This window comes from Triticum aestivum, chromosome 7A (genome assembly GCF_018294505.1).
Source record: "Triticum aestivum cultivar Chinese Spring chromosome 7A, IWGSC CS RefSeq v2.1, whole genome shotgun sequence".
Classification (NCBI taxonomy): domain Eukaryota; kingdom Viridiplantae; phylum Streptophyta; class Magnoliopsida; order Poales; family Poaceae; genus Triticum; species Triticum aestivum.
Genome location: NC_057812.1, coordinates 638,611,521 through 638,628,038, shown reverse-complemented (window position 1 = coordinate 638,628,038; position 16,518 = coordinate 638,611,521). Strand labels below are relative to the sequence as shown.

Sequence of the window (16,518 nt, the reverse complement as noted above, 5' to 3'; positions counted from 1 at the left end):
ACGCATAGGTTGCTGTTAGCCCTCTCCTCCGGCGCCCAGGCGGCGGCGGCGGGCACGGCAGCCGCCTTCTTTCCGATGACCAGGGGGCTGCGCGCCGCCCTGCCCTTGGCTGTCAGCATGCAATCCGTCAGCGTCTTCGCCTACTTCCAGCTCTTCCGTGCCTTCGCCGCTGCGGCCGTCGGCGGCTGCCCTGGGCGCGTGCACGCCTACAAGGCCGAGTTCATCGTCCACGACGTCCTGCTCTGGGCGCCGCTCTACCTCAACTTCGCCGTCGTCGCCGTCGCACTCGTCCGTGCCCTCTGATTCGTAGTACATGCCGATCCATGCCTAGCGAGCCTGTCTTATGTTATGCTATGGTGTCTAGTAGTTTCTATAGTCTAGCTATGATCAGTACTTTATCTATTAGTGACTGATTAGTACGTGCGGCAAGAATTATGGTTAACAAGTATAGCCAGACCCTTCTATATTACTACTTGTGTTCTAGCTAGACAGATTGCTATAGCTGCTAGCTGCAATGTGTTTGTGGCTCCTTTTCTTCTTCTTTGCTTTTTGGGATATGCAAAAAGAGTAGGTAGACAAATGTGTAATGCTGCGCATATGTTGCGATTAGTGTTTTTGTGCTATTTACTTCAACATAAAACGAAATGTGGTGCATTGTAGTGTCAAAAATACTTTTATATTATGAGACATTAGTGTCAAAAACACTCTTATATTATGGGACGGATGGAGTAGCTGATTGTCCCCCTGTGCGCGATCAGCTTCGTTTACGAGTGTTGCTAATGTGGTGCATTTGTCTAAGTTGACTGGTGTCTGTGGACGGGTTAAGACAGATGAAATGGCGCGGACAATGCATGTGCATGAAAGTGGCGCTATGCCAAAACAGGCAAGGCACCGCGCAAGCTCCAGCCAGCAATGGGATTCCTTTTACTTTCACATTGAGCAGCTTTGGACACGCTAGCTACATGCCAGTATTGTTTTCAAAACTGATGTGATAATCGATCTTACGAGACATGCATGCAGGAGAATCCAACTTCACCGGCCTTTAATGTCCGAAACAAAATGCAAGAAAAGAAAATGTAGCAAGCTCAAATGCAGGCAGCGATCTCGTACAATCTCAGCTAAAATTGACATCCAGTTTGAGAGCAAATTGTTGTTTTAGTTTCAAGTTCAGTCTTTGGATTCAAAAATCAAACAACACAAATAAAATTGGAAAATCCCAGCAAACTAAGAATAATTCAGTGAAGAATGTAGTCATTTTCGTTTATGTTTCATATACGATTTAAGAGAACCCTGTTGTTTTAGTTCCAGGTTTATATTTTGGATCCAAAATTCAGATTACACACAAAAGATAGTTTTATAAATCAATAAACCAGGAATACTTTATTGACCAAAGTAGTGAGAGCATCTACAACCACAATGTTCTAATTTGACCCCCTGTGTGTGACCCGTCCGCGGACAGCGCCTGGTCACCCCTCATTTGTCCGGTGTCCATATCCCCCCCCCCCCCCCCCCCCCGTGTGAACCCTGTTGTTTTAGTTCCAGGTTTATATTTTGGATCCAAAATTCAGATTACACACAAAAGATAGTTTTATAAATCAATAAACCAGGAATACTTTGTTGACCAAAGTAGTGAGAGCATCTACAACCACAATGTTCTAATTTGACCCCTTGTGTGTGACCCGTCCGCGGACAGCGCCTGGTCACCCCTCATTTGTCCGGTGTCCATATCCCCCCCCCCCCCCCCCCTCTTATGCAAACCCGCAGATCCATACAAGATCATGCAAGAAACCTGATACAACCCCAACTAGTATCCATAATTAGAAACAACTTTGTGTGTCATTATAGACACACTATATACTTATGAAGAGACTCAATCTCCCTCATATAAGATGCGATGAAACTATCACTAGTAGAAAAAGGGCCATTTGTCCCGGTTCATAAGGGCCTTTAGTCCCGGTTGGAACCGGGACTAAAGGGTCGTTACTAAAGCCCCCCCCCCCCCCTTTAGTCCCGGTTCTTATACGAACCGGCACTAAAGGCCCTTCACGTGGCCGCTGCGTGGAGGTCCACCTTTAGTCCATGTTGGTAACACCAATCGGTACTAAAGGAGATTTCATGATTTTTTTTGAATTTTTTTTTTGAATTTTTTTCCGAATTTTCAAATTTCTGAATTATTTTAATCTCTAATCTCTAATCACCCCTCGTCACTGCTCAATTTAACCTCTAATCTCTAATCACCCCTCATCATTCCAAATCATCTAACTTCCCAGACGGTCACCCATCCTCTCACTACCCCAGCCTGAGCATGCTTAACTTCCGGGTTCTATTCTTCCTCGTTTCCAAGTCTGCACATGTTGTTTTTCTGACAATAGTAAGATGTCAATCCTATTAATTCTCAGGAGTTTAGCTTGAGCATGAAGTCACAATTTCACTGTTTGAGTTTGAAACTATTGTTCTAAAAAATAATAATTATTTAGTAACACTAATATTTCTTGAATAAGTAATTTGACCATTGTTTGACCACAGTTTGACCAGATTTGACCAAAATTCAAAAAAACTGAAATAATTATTTTGTAACACTAATATTCTTGAATAATTATTTAGTAACACTAATACTTCTTGAATAAGTAGTTTGACCAGATTTAACAAAAATTCAAAAAAACTGAAATTTGAGCATAACCTTTTCCCTTTTAGAATTTGAGGATTCTAAAAATTTGCAAACAGGCTGTAGGCTATCAAAATCGGATGCGGATTTTCATGCTGAACATTTTGATATATTATATGTTTTTTCTGACATAGTATGCAAAAGTTATAGCCGTTTTACATTTTTCCTATACTTTTTGCAAAACATGTCCAAATTGAAGTTTTTAAATTTTCCTAACTAGTAGATGTAGTAACATAACTACATCTCAAAGGATTTTAACTTTTGAAGTTTTTATCATTTTCTTTTGCTTTTTACAAAACTGAAAAGGCGATACACGCTGGGGGGTAGAATTTGAAAATTACACCATTAGTACCGGTTCATGGCACCAACCGGTACTAAAGGTCTACCTTTAGTACCGGTTGGTGCCACCAACTGGTACTAATGCCTCAACCTCATTTGTTCCGGTTGGTGGCTCGAACCGGGACTAAAGGTCTAACCTTTAGTACCGGTTCGTGCCACGAACAGGTACTAATGGGCATCGCACCCGTTAATCCCGGTTCGTGGCACCAACCGGGACTAAAGGTCCCATTTGAACCGGGACTAATGCTTGTACGGTGCCCTAGCCGCTCGAACCGGGACTAATGCTCACATTAGTCCCGGTTCGTAATGCAACCGGGATTAATGCTTTTTTCTGACCGAACCAAATCCTTGTTTTCTACTAATGTATGTGTTGCATAAGGGCTCTGGAATATGTCTTCGTGGATTGCCTTACGCCGGGAGCTCCAGATTGCCCACAAAGTTACTATCAACGTGGTGAACTTGTCCTCTGGCAGTTCTTCGTGCATTGTAAATAACCAATTCTTTGCACTTGGGTCCTGGTTGCGGCACATGTGTTCCACCATCGTCTCGTTGGACAGTGCTGATATGACAAGAAAGGGTTTTCCCCGCTTTATATTATATAAAGCAACCATCACCACATAACAACCGAGACACCGATACAGACACACGCCACCACCACACACGACACACACACCCAAGGCAAGATATAAAGGTGTCAGGCACCGACACACCACCCCACCGACAACCAAGCAAACTACAGATGTGCGAAAAGGACCGCTTGGTGCCGACGGGAACCTCCACCATGAGCAACCACAACAGAAGGTGAGGCGGACCACAACGACGCTAGGACTCCAAAACAATGCCTCTCCCAGAAAGGTACAACCACAAATAGCCGCCATCGCCCGATCCCAAAGATCAGGTTTTCACCTGAAGCAAGACGGACGGAATGGGAACGTCACGACCAAGGCTTTGGGCTCAGACTTGCCCTCCACCCTAACATGTATCCAGTCTCGGATGTCAAGCTATTCTTATCAACATATGGATACACTTTCCTTATAGCTGAGGTTTGTTCAGGTCGGATAGACCCACAAAATGTCCCAGCGGCAACCTTTGACATGGCCATCATAGACCAGCCAAATTGTGCACGTGCCAAACTGAATACTGAAAGCTACGCATGTGAAGGTCAAAGCTACTGCATGAATATATCATTTGGACGAGGATACAAGTGTCAGTGCCCACATCAAGGCAATCCTTACATTATGGATGGCTGCAAATGAGTGCCTCTTCCCAGTGTCGGCCCTAGGTCGTGGCAAAAGTTGCGGCGGCCTTGGGCCCATTTTAAATAAGGGTACAATATATCTACATACTTAAATAAAATGCAAAAAAATTATGTCGTTTATCTAAATGTAGATGGTTATGTACGTAGTGATGAATGAGTTTCCTATTGGGATGATAAACACAAGTGACCCGTCAACTGGGATGAATATATGTGACGGTTATGTATGTAGATATCCCAATGTGACGGCTATGTATGTATGCCCGCGAAGTCATGATCATCACATTGGGATGATAAACACAAGTGACCCGTCAACTTAAGCATTGGACATCTGAAAATTATCTTTCGGATGTAAGGCACGAAGAATCAAACAAATGTGAAATATTATTCTTTCCTTATATTCATTGAAAAAGTAGGACTACCACGAGCATTAAACGTTCATACCCATTGTTCTCAATTTGACGAAGTACAACCATTAGTGTGAACCAATCAGATAACTGTTGGAATTATCATCCCGCATTATGCTACCAAAAATGATCATTAAAGGTAACTGTGGTACACAGTTTGATATCCCAAAATTTTGAGATTTTTGAAATTTCATGATATATTTCAAAATGCTATTTTCATATAGGGGTGTGTGGCACACAGGAGTCCAATGCATTTTTTCCACATATTTGCCTTTCTTCTAGCGCGTTTTGTTAAATTTGACCTGTACAGTCATGTGTGCACATCACCTAGCCACGGTTGAGGCATGTAAAGTATGTACGTGCACAGATGTGAATTCTTCAGAGGCACGGGACGGGCATGTCGTCTTCGGAGGCAACATTACAGCCAAGCTGCTTCCCCTGGAAAGGCACAGGCGTGAAGCAGACGTGAAGCATCTACAGTCATGTGTGCGCGACACTAGCCAAGTCGTCTTCGGAGGCGACGTTACATCCAAGCTGCTTCACCTGACCTGAAAAGGCACAGTCGTGAAGCATCTGCAGTCACGTGTGTGCAGCACTTAACCACAGTTGAGATTCTCCAAAGTGTGTGCAGCACTAGGCTTTGTTTGGTTGAGCTGCAGATTCTGAAAAAGCTGTTGTGGAAAGGCTGAAAGCTGAAAAGTTAGGATACCCAACTTTGAAATTTGCACTAGGGAGAAGCTACAGATTCTCAAAAACTGCTTTGAACATTTACCCCTTTGGTTAGCTTTTGGCTTTTCAAAGTAGAAGTTGATAAAAAAAAAGCTGAACCAAATGCAGCCCACGGTTGAGATTCTCCAAAGACACGGGCGAGTGGTCTCCCTTGGGAGTAATGCTACACCTACGTACGTGGTTCGTAGCTACCCGTAGATGTCTAGTAGCATTCTCGGGGAGAGAGGGGATGAGAGGCCGTGAAAAGCGGTCTGATCAACATAGTTTGTCACGGTCGGAAGATAATTATTGCTCTGCTACACTGATGCTGATACACCTGAACCGGATACATACGCATACGCATACATGGCCGTAGTCCTACGGGGGTCTTACTGGTACTGCCCGCCGGTGCCAGTCGCCGGGGCGGCGCCGCCACCGACGCGCGGGTTATGGGCGGCGCTGGGCCTGCCGGTGCCCGTGGCGGCGCCGAGCGGCCGGCTCTCGGCCACGCCGGCCTCGACGCGGCCGCCAACGGGGGCGCCGCCCGGCACAATCCCGGGCGCGCCCTGCGACAGGTGGTACGCCCCGGCGCAGGCCCGCTCCTTGGCGGCGGCGTTGGCGAGCATGGCGTCCCGCTTGACCTCCTCGGCGCCGTGCACGCGCTCCCGCGTCCTCGTCTCGGCCGCCTCCCTCTCGGCGGCGCCGTGCGCCGTGGCCTTGTCCACCTGGCCCTGCAGGGTGGCCCGCGTCTTCTCCAGGCCGGAGCACGCCGAGGCGCCCACGTTCGCCGCCGCCTCCTTGGTGGCCTCCATGGCGCTCCGCCCGGCCTGCATGTCTAGTGGAGGGGCTGCTCGAGCTCCAGCTGTGTGCGCTTTGCAGATTTTAGCGAATGCTATCATTCAATTCAACTGGTTAGTTGGGAAGATGTGGCGAGGCTGCGGACGGATTTATAGCCGGCTCCGTTGTCGGCAGCGGCGATGCACGGGGTGGCGACACGTGCGTGGTGTACACGAAGAAGCATTTCTCTTTCTCACGCAGGCTGGTGTCGTTGCGGGCTGTGGTTTGGCTCTTGGTCGACCAAGATGCTTCAGGTCAGCGATGGGGATCTGCTGCCGACACGTGCACTGCCAACATGCTGGCGTGGCACCCAGGAAAGAGGCTTCTCACGCGTGGCTCCACCCCGAGCATTTTCGAGGTCTAATTTGAGACTTTGCCTGCATCCATGTCACTGACGATCGATGAATTCGAATCATTTTTTAATGAATTGCCAATTCAAAGTAACCTCACAGATAATTTATTGGTCCCGCTTGGGAGCTTGGAGTTCCAGGTTTCAAGCTCAACAATGGTGTTCGATAACTTCAACACATCTGCAGTTGCAATATTTGCCTTACAGGATGAAATGATCGTCACTTCGTCAGAGTACAGACGCAACCCCTTTTGTACTTAGTTGCCTGAGCGTTCAGCACAGATTTGTCGTGTAACCACCTTCGGCTCCAGATTTGTCCAGTAACTCGCTACACAGTAGCTTCTCTTGGCAACAGATTCACCCTTCCACCCGATGCACCGAACCAAAAAACCCTCAGCCAACAGTTGGATTACAGGATGCTTGGCACTGCTATGAACACAGCATGAAACGAGGCATGTTTTCTTTACAAGGTGGTGCTACGAGTACATCCTATAAAAATCAGGTCAGAAACCTGTCACCCTAAACGCCCCACGGCTCATGCAACGAAATTACAAAGATAACAGCCGCTATACATGTCTACAAAGGAACGGTACTAGCTGAGCAATCTGAGTAGGAGCTATTCAACTTTGCCGAGACGTAGTTTTTTAGGCTATGGACGAGTTGTCGGATGTCATCTGCCCAAGACCATGTTGGGGGGTTGAGAGCTCGTATTGAGTTCAAGCAAACGAGAAGGGTTCCTCCTTCATGGAGAAGAACCTGAAATTTGGACAAAATGTGTAAATAGCAACAATAACACAATTAATTATGTGCACACGCTACGGGAGTTGGAGAGAAAGCACAGCTGACTTGCGAGTAATCCCGAGTTCTAAACTGTATAAGCTCCACTTCTAATTTCTTATGGTACAAGATCATCTTCTCCACTAGAATCAACTGGTGCTCTACTCACACTAAACACATCCCAACATGATAGACATATTGAAAACCACATAGACATTGCAGAAATAGATCACAAAAAAGCCTGTGATCAAGAGGTTTAACATATACTCCCTCCGTCCGAAAATACTTGTCATCAAAATGGACAAAAAGGGATGTATCTAGAACTAAAATACATCTAGATACATCCCCTTTTATTCATTTTGATGACAAGTATTTCTGGACGGAGGGAGTAGATAACTCTGGAAAATCTGGTTTAAAAATCTACTCCCTCTGTTCATAAATATAAGACGTTTTGGCAGTTTAAATATATATTTATAAACAGAGGTAGTAAGATTTAGCATATTTGTGTTCAATATGACCATGTACTCTAACCCATATTAAATATCCAGGTATTTTTGTTTCAATCAAAATGTCAATTTATCCGCTGGAATTAACTTGACTGATTTTCTTCAAAAATAACAACAATGTCCAGCCAAAATATGTAACACTTCACTATCAATATAAAATGACCTTATTTTCACCCCTATACTTTCAACTCATAGTATGCCACACAGATTGTTAGCCTCGGATCATTGGCAAGTGGTCATCAAATCTGCTAGATGCATCAATAAGTTTGAACTAAAACCACGACAAGAATTATGGAATGGAGAGAGTATTATGCAAGGAAGAACGAACTTACCGTCAACCAAAGAGGAAGAAATCCTAAGACAGAAGGAAGTGCAGCAAAAACAATACAGGTTAAGGCAAGAGCTACACTTTGCTTCACCTGTAAAGATGAACATCAAAATTGTAAGAACCAGCAATATTGTATCGATGAGTGTTCCACATTGAGCTCACAAGAGGCATTACCAATGATGTTGTTTGACGAGCTTTAGCGATACAAAATGGCACCACACATAAATTATCCTGCAACAACAGAACATCTGCAACAGCTACCGCTGTTGCACTGGCGCGTTGTGCTAGAACAATACCGACTGTTGCAGCTGCAAGAGCTGGGGCATCATTTATACCATCACCAACCATTATTAAACCTCCACCTGAAAATAAATGCGAAGGTACATAATGATTAGACATCAGAAGTAACTTCCCTTGGGCCAAATAGCGAGCATATGGTGATATGACTGCAAGCCGAAATTTCTATGAGAAAAAGTTGGGCTGGCAAAAAGTAGAGTGCTTCAAATGCACAATAAACAGAGTTTAGTATGGGAAAAAAAGTGCTGAGGACCTGAGGTGGTAGCTGGTAGGTTATAGATCACATACAATAGTAACTAGAAGTTGGAGGAAAACCATTTAGGCATTTGATCAAGCCATGCAACACAGAAGGAGGCGAAATTGAGTAGAAAGCAATCCAGTTTGTTTAAGTGGTGGGTGTCTAAGCTAGATATGTCGATAATGGAATAACATATGCAAGGTGAAAAAACTGTTGTAACCATAATTCATAAAACTGCCATTTGATAGTCACAACTGAAGTACCTCCCTCCCTTGAAACTGCTTTTACTTTGTTCAACTTGTCCTCTGGTTTTAAAGAGAAGTGAACTTCTTCAATGCATACAGCTTTAGCAACTCTCTGAGCACTTGATTCATGATCTCCAGTAAGCATCATGATTCGAAGTTTAGCCTTTTCTCTTAAGGTATATATAACTTCACAGACACCAGTACGGGGTTCATCCTCAAAGTGGAAAAGGGTTACCTGATAAGATTCAGTGACCGGATAAATAATACATGGAAGGTAAACCTTCAGATAATCAACAACTTCTATGGTGATTTGGTTGTGATAATACATTCAAATGGATGTGGGCATGTAGCAAGAATATTTGGCAGATTTATTATGGGTAAAAGGCACTACAGCCTGCCAGAACTTATCGTATATAGACCGACTTATGTTTTCATTTTTGCTTTGCTCTCCCAGTATATACCATACCCCAACCAGCCAAATGAAGAAAATAGTGTTCGACAAATCACACTTTATTATTGATGTGGGGCAACATATGAGCTTAGATTGCAACAAGTAATCCAGCTTAGATTCCAAAACAATTCTCAAGCCTGAATTAACTTATAAATTAACATAATTATTATATATGAATGCTTACATGAACATCCCAAACAAATAACTGTACAGCAGCATAAAAGAACATCAAAAGGCATACTTATATGAGAAGATTTTTCTAACTCACCTTTTTATCTACTGAGAGAGCAGCTTGGACAAATTCAGGACCAAATGCAGAACACTTTACTGCCTCTTTTATTTGTTCAGATTCACCATAAGATCTGTATAGTGAAGAAATGTATTCCACAGAACCGATAGATGCCTTAGCAAACTCATTTTCATTGTCTCTTGCCTGTAATAGAAATAGATGAGTGTCAACCTAACATACCAAGATCCAAGTTATCTTATGCTTCGTACTGACCAAACAACACACAATGTACATTCTAATTGTTCAATCTACAAGAAACATACCCATAGCATAATGAATTAATGAGTAAATAGGGATGCGATGAGTATGTGTTGCTTATAGTAAATGAAAGATCAATGGCACTTTTCAATAAAACACTTGGACTTCTTCCACTCTTGCCTTTTCATCCAAATGAGATCATTAAACCAATTTGATCTACACCATCCAAACTTGATACATCATCTCATTATCCTGTTTTAAGGGCGTTCCTCTCATGATATAATTATGCAATTCAGCTAATACAAAACAAACCATCCAGCCAAATAACTCCACTTTTCGAAAACCACTCTCATTTATGAACCTTCACAACACCAAACAATGACTAGGACCAATTCTAGAGAGCATGAGAAATCCAAAAAAAAAGAATTGTATATGCACTATATCGATTTCAACATTAACCTTGGCATATTTAAATTTAGAAAATACTCTCAAAATAAAATTTCCCTGCAAATTAAGCATATTTACAATGGTTTCCATATTCCAAAATAATGAACATTACACAGAGATACAGTGGCCAACCCTGCCTGTCCACCGTGGCAGTCAAGCCTACAATAATAACCCGCCAACAGAAAGTTCTTCCTTGATATATCTACCAATTTCCATATGACTTTGCTGGTTGAAATATATATCTAAGTTACACATACCTTTATGCCACTCAAAGTAGCAACAACTCCTCTACCAGGTAAGCTCTCAAAACTCTCAACAGCAACCACTGGGAGGTCTCTCCCAACAGAGTGTTTTAAAACTGCCCTGTGAATCATACAATCAATATCAAATTACTGCTATAAATTATTCTACAAAAAATCATAACATACACGAGACTATAAAGAACATAAACTAAACATTATGAGCTTGAACATCAAGCTTAAAATACTGACAGGAGACAATAAAGTTTACACCAAGTTTAAGGGCATATGATAGAATTCTTGTTGGCACCTCATCTATAAGCTAATGAAAATCAAGCATGGTACACACTATATTGGGATTGCAAGGATTCATCGCCACTGATTAGCAGTGGATTCATACCACTTTTTTCAATGTGTGTCGTGTGGACTCGTAGCACTTAAAGGACAGACTAGTCAAACATATCTTTCTATGCAGCTAAAATTAGAAAATACGTAAAAAAAAAAAGGTGTTGCATATTTGCATTCCTTCTTTCTTTTTTGCAAGCACATATTTGAATTTCACATTGAAGAAAACCACAATATTGTTTTTAAAGTACACTAGCAGAACATAGCAGATTAAATTGTACATTGGATGATTCTAGTCGACGTCAAACCAGACACAATTGAATTGAATACTAAAGTAATTACGGATAGATAGTTTAAAATGAATTAGCAGATTTCTTTCATCAAAGCACTCTGATGAAAATCTGGCTATCAGCAGAGTATTGGCCTGGATGGCTGGATTGGCTATAAATTCAATGCAGGTATAGTAATTATCAATACATTTGACCCAAGGGAACTAGTGTTCAAGGGGTTGCATAGTTCTAATTCATAATGATGCATGCAAATAAAATAAAACAAATAAATATGACCCTTGGGAAAATTATCCATTTTCCTTACCTTCCAATAGGATGGGTTGTTCCTTTCTCCATAGCTGCAGCAACAGCTAGAGCTTCACTTTCACAGTTCGGAGTACAACAAGAAGGGTCAACACCATTACCCGCATCCAAATGTCCATGAATAGGCTCGATTGCTTTGCACATAAGCTTCCCAGTTGTTAATGTGCCTGTCTTGTCAAAAGCAATAGACTGACAAGAAGATAGGGCATCTAAGACATGCCCACCTTTCAATAAAATTCCCTACAGAGGAATAAAGAAGAGAATAGTTCCACTATCACACTCCAGAAGAAGGTTCATTCAAGAAACAGGAGCATGGGTCATAGTAAATGCTACTACAACCAAGATACCACAGTTTGATAAGATGGGCTCAAAGTAATAACTGATATCTTCCCATGCACACAGCAACAGCACTAATATAATTGTAGAACAACAAACAATTCAGATTAATATGCTCTTATCTCTCACAGCCCTTGTGCACATAACCATAAAACAGAAAAATGAGTAAAAAATATCCCAGTAAAATACTGATAAAAATTAGAATAAACAACTAGATGATGTCAGAAAATTTAGAGGTCGAAAAAAGCACTGCTTATACCAACTGAAGAAAATAATCAATAAAGCTAAGAACGTTGAAACTTTCAGACAGTACCTTACTTGCAAGAGAACTGATTGCAGTGGCATATGCTAATGGAGCTACTGCCAATGCACACGGAGATGCAGCCACCATAAGTCCTAATCCACGGTAAATTGAACCCCTACAAACTAAAGAAAATGTCAGAGCACAGAAAGCTCAATCCTAGAGTCCAGTGCATCAGTTCAGTACAAACTGCCAAATCATCAATACTAAGCTTTCTGAAGCATGAAGTATTTGTAATAACACCAACACAGTATGTCATGTGACCTTAGGGGAATACCTGAGTTACCGAAAAAGGGCCAATTAAAGAGGAATGGTCCCAGTAGTGCAACAGCCAAAGACAGAGCCACGACAACTTTGCTATAATGCTCCCCAAACTCATCTAACCATCTTTGCAACTTTGGCTTGTTTAGCTGGCCCTCTTCAGTCAGCTGGACAATTCTGTTGAGTGTTGAATCCTCCCAGGATTTGGTCACCTAGAACAAAGGTAACCGAATAAGAGCATGAAAAGGTAACATTCTGGAAGGAGACACGCCAAATGTAATAAACTGCGCTAAGTTAATGCTATGTTAGGAGAAAAAGGAATAGCATATTTGTTGCTGGTTACTACCAACAAATACAATTAGGTTTGTCCATTCTGTAAAAATTAATTAGGTTTGTTTCTTTCACAGAATGATGTTTCCTGTCAGTCTGGAATGGTTTCATCCCGTCAAGATGGCTATGCAGTACCAACCATGACTAGCAAGTTAAATATTACAGACCTGCTATTAAATAACTGTAATCACGTTTGTGTGTGAGCAGTATAGCAGTACATACACATCCTAGTATCCTATTTACGAGAATAAAGCAAGATAAGAAAATGAAGCATTCAGGACTAATGAACAAAACGAGCAAAGAAAACTGAACTTGGAAACGGTCTCTTCGCTCAAAAAAGAAAAGGCCTAACCTTTACAATCATCATTCCTTCCAAATTCCTGGCTCCACCTGGTATAGCATCCCCCACTGTCCTCTCAACAGGTTTTGTTTCACCAGTGAGGTGTTCGATGGTGATTGTGGATGATCCTTGGTAAACTTCTCCATCAACAGGCACAGCCTAATGAATAGAAGAACTGCGCCACAATGAGATAAAATTCCCAACGACCTAGACTAGACAAATAGCATCTACATGAAAAAGGAATAGAAGAAGATAGGATATAGCATTATGCTCAGTTAGTAACATGAAGACAGTCCAATTGAAAGAAAGACAATAACAATGTGATGATTGTGAAGAGACTATGAAATGAACAAAAAAAAATAGGAATACAGGGAGTTTTAAATAAACAAACAACACACCTCACCAGCTCTGACCAAAATATGAGAACCCACTTCAAGGTCATGCACAGGAACTTTTGCATAATTCAGATTTGAAAAGTGTGCCGATTCATCTCCACTTGTTTCTAACAACAGTGCAAATTCTGGATGATTTTCCTTAAGTTCCCTCACATCATACATTGACTTGCTTGTAAAGTACTCTTCAGCTGTAAGAAATGACGACAAAAGAGAAAACCATCAGCGAATACACAAAAAGGAGCTAAAATGGGGAGAGTTTCAAAGAGTGTCAAAACTATGTACCGATATGGGCTAAGTTAAACATTGCAAGAAGTAAACCACCCTCCAATGAGTTTCCCATAAATATAGAAGCAAATGCTGCAAGAGCCATGAGGACATGGATATTTATTTTTCCATCTGCGATATCTACAAGAGCGTCAAGTGCTGCAGAGACCTACAATGAAAACAGGAAAAATGTCATGTGAGCATTCCACAGACAAGCAATCTCAAAGCAACGAACATCTGTTTTTTCTGTATTAAGTAGCAGAGCAAGCATAGCACTTCCCTGTTCAATGGAATGTAACTACACCGATTTTCTTCGCAAACAGTGGCTCTAATTGTAACAAACCACTATAGAAGAGATTTCTGAAATTTGGAAATGAAATTTACCATGGTGTGCATTATTATCGAGCAATTGAATATACCTCCTCATTTTCAATTTTTATTTTCAGTATGTTTCTGCGTTGGTCTGCAGTCTGCTGGTAGACCTGATATGCAGCCTGCACTAGATATTACCCCCAAACCAGTACTACTGTATCAAAGTTGTCAACTCAGCTGTTCAGAAGTTTAGTTGAATTCACACTGGTCAATTCTATCAGCTTGAACAAGAGCCTTAAGGTTCCATAATGGTATCACATTAGCAGTTCCTCCATAATCTCTTAAGAGCAAATTTCTCAACAAAATTCAATGTCATGAAATGAAAGCATTCACTAAAACTTCCTCTGATGAACAAAATCCTCAGAATATGCTTAGAAGTCAGTTGAAGTCACAACGGCATGGCTCTAACTAGATTGGCATTGATACTTAAACTATTCACATGTACTCTTCCTAACTAACTAAGAGCCGAGAAGCGTCAGCGGATCTTACCCCGACAAGAGGGAAGGCGACGGCGATGAGCGCGGCCGGCAGGCGCCCGACCGAGTTGAGCAGCGGGACGTGCGGGCAGACGGCGGCCATGAGGAGAAGGCCGAGGGAGATGCAGCAGAGCTGCAGGTGCTCCCGCAGCGCGTCGGCGACGTCGGCCCACCCGATCGCCCTCGCCATCCGCATGACCGCCGCGCCCCCGCCTCCCCCGTGCACGTCCGCCCCGCCGTGGCCGTGGTCGTGTCCATGGTGCCCGTGGCCATGGCCGTGCCCATGCCCGTGGTGATTGTGGTGGTGATGGTGGTGGTCGCCGTGGGCGCGGGGGGTGAAGAGCAGGGAGCGGCGCGAGGCGAGGAGGAGCGGGGGTCTGGCGGCTAGGCAGAGCGACGCGGAGGGCAGGTAGGGGGCGCGTCGGCGGCGGAGGTGGGGGAAGGGAGGGGGCCTCGAGACGCGGAGGAGGTGCGCGGGGCGCGGGGCGGAGGAGGAGCACGCGGCGGAGGCGGTGAGGAACTGCATCGCTGCTCGCGGCGCGTCGCGGCGGGGCGGGGGATCGCGGCGGCGAGGCCGAGGGGCGTGTGCCGTGTGGTGATGGTGGTGGACTAGTGGTGGTGGTGAGCAGCTCGGGGGAGGGGGGGAGGAGGAGGAGGAGGTGGGCTGGTCCACGGCTCGGCCTTGGACTTTTGCGCCGGGGGGCGTGTGGACGACGGGGACGCTGCGAGCCGGACGATGGCAACACTGTCGTCACGGTGTCGATGGGTGACCCCGACCGTCGATTCTCCGAGCTCTGGTGGCACACCTTGGGAGGTGATCAAGGAGATTCGGTGCTGAAATTCGAAAAATTAAGATTTTTTATTTTGTTCAAAACCCTCGACAAAAATGTTTAGCTCAAATTCATTCATAAGCAACTACTCCCCCGTTCCTAAATATTTGTCTTTCTAGAAAATTCAACAAGTGACTACATACGGAACAAAATAAGTGAATGTACACTCTAAAATGTGTCTATATACATCCGTATGCGGTAGTCCATTTGAAATATCTAAAAAAGACAAATATTTAGGAACGGAGGGAGTACTCCGTAGTTCATGTCAAGGGATCGAAGCGTGAAAAACTACTGCTCCATCCGTTCATAAATATAAGATGTTTTGAATATTTCAATGTGGATTAACATACGGACTCAAAATAAGTGAATAAACGAACTAAAATTGTTCTATATACATCCGATTTACAAAAGAGCATCTTATATTTGGTGAACGGAGGGACTACTCCACTTGAGCGGAAACATCCTCGCCTCCTTACTTCCACCCCTTGACGCACCGCACACGTGCCTCTACTTCTGATTATGTATTGGAACTATCCATTCTATTGCACATGTAATTGTATGGCAGCCTCTCTTTCGTCTTCTACATCCATTATTTTTGTCTTAATATTAGTTTGTGCCTATTGTTTTACACGGTACTACTAAACCGCCCTAATAAAATACTAGATATACTCTTGATATCTGGGGTAAAGAGTATGCCCCGATATTCGACATCGCTTAGAAATGGTGAGATTGTCAAAGAGAACGAAAGTAAACACCTCATCATGGTCATGCCCAGAGTTAACTACCTCATATGACTTATCGAATTCATCAACCGTTGACTTTGTTAGGTGGTCTTATAAATTGAATTCATCTCACGTTGATACGTCGAGTAGTTAAACGTCTTGGAAGATTGCAATACCAAATCATCCTATGTAGTTCAGCTTCGTGGAATGCTTGTCGGTTCACGACAGGGGTGCAAAGAGTACGAAATTTCTTCTCAGATTGGGCGTCCCTAAGCACCATATCGGCACTTGCCTTGTCGTCCGCTGACAAAAAGCCATCAATATTCAACTTAGTCAATTCGATTGGTGGCAGCGACCAATTGAGACGAGTCCCAACAC

The 16,518-nt window shown here is 43.3% G+C and overlaps 2 protein-coding genes across 2 annotated transcripts; both read right to left on the bottom strand.

Annotated features, from left to right (window-relative positions):
• Positions 1-5,659: 5,659 nt before the first annotated feature.
• On the bottom strand, positions 5,660-6,318 carry LOC123148855 (late embryogenesis abundant protein 46). Its single transcript, XM_044568368.1, has one exon. It carries the CDS (start codon positions 6,271-6,273, stop codon positions 5,764-5,766), a length of 510 nt encoding a protein of 169 aa, XP_044424303.1. The 5' UTR covers positions 6,274-6,318; the 3' UTR covers positions 5,660-5,763.
• Positions 6,319-6,702: 384 nt separating this feature from the next.
• On the bottom strand, positions 6,703-15,306 carry LOC123148854 (probable cadmium/zinc-transporting ATPase HMA1, chloroplastic). Its single transcript, XM_044568367.1, has 13 exons — positions 14,602-15,306; positions 13,759-13,909; positions 13,480-13,664; positions 13,094-13,240; positions 12,428-12,623; positions 12,163-12,275; positions 11,515-11,753; positions 10,594-10,699; positions 9,671-9,835; positions 8,970-9,186; positions 8,346-8,533; positions 8,176-8,262; positions 6,703-7,316 (listed from the first exon to the last, which is right to left on the bottom strand). The coding sequence occupies exons 1-13, from the start codon at positions 15,112-15,114 to the stop codon at positions 7,137-7,139; spliced, it is 2,487 nt and encodes an 828-aa protein (XP_044424302.1). The 5' UTR covers positions 15,115-15,306; the 3' UTR covers positions 6,703-7,136.
• Between the last annotated feature and the right edge of the window lie 1,212 nt (positions 15,307-16,518).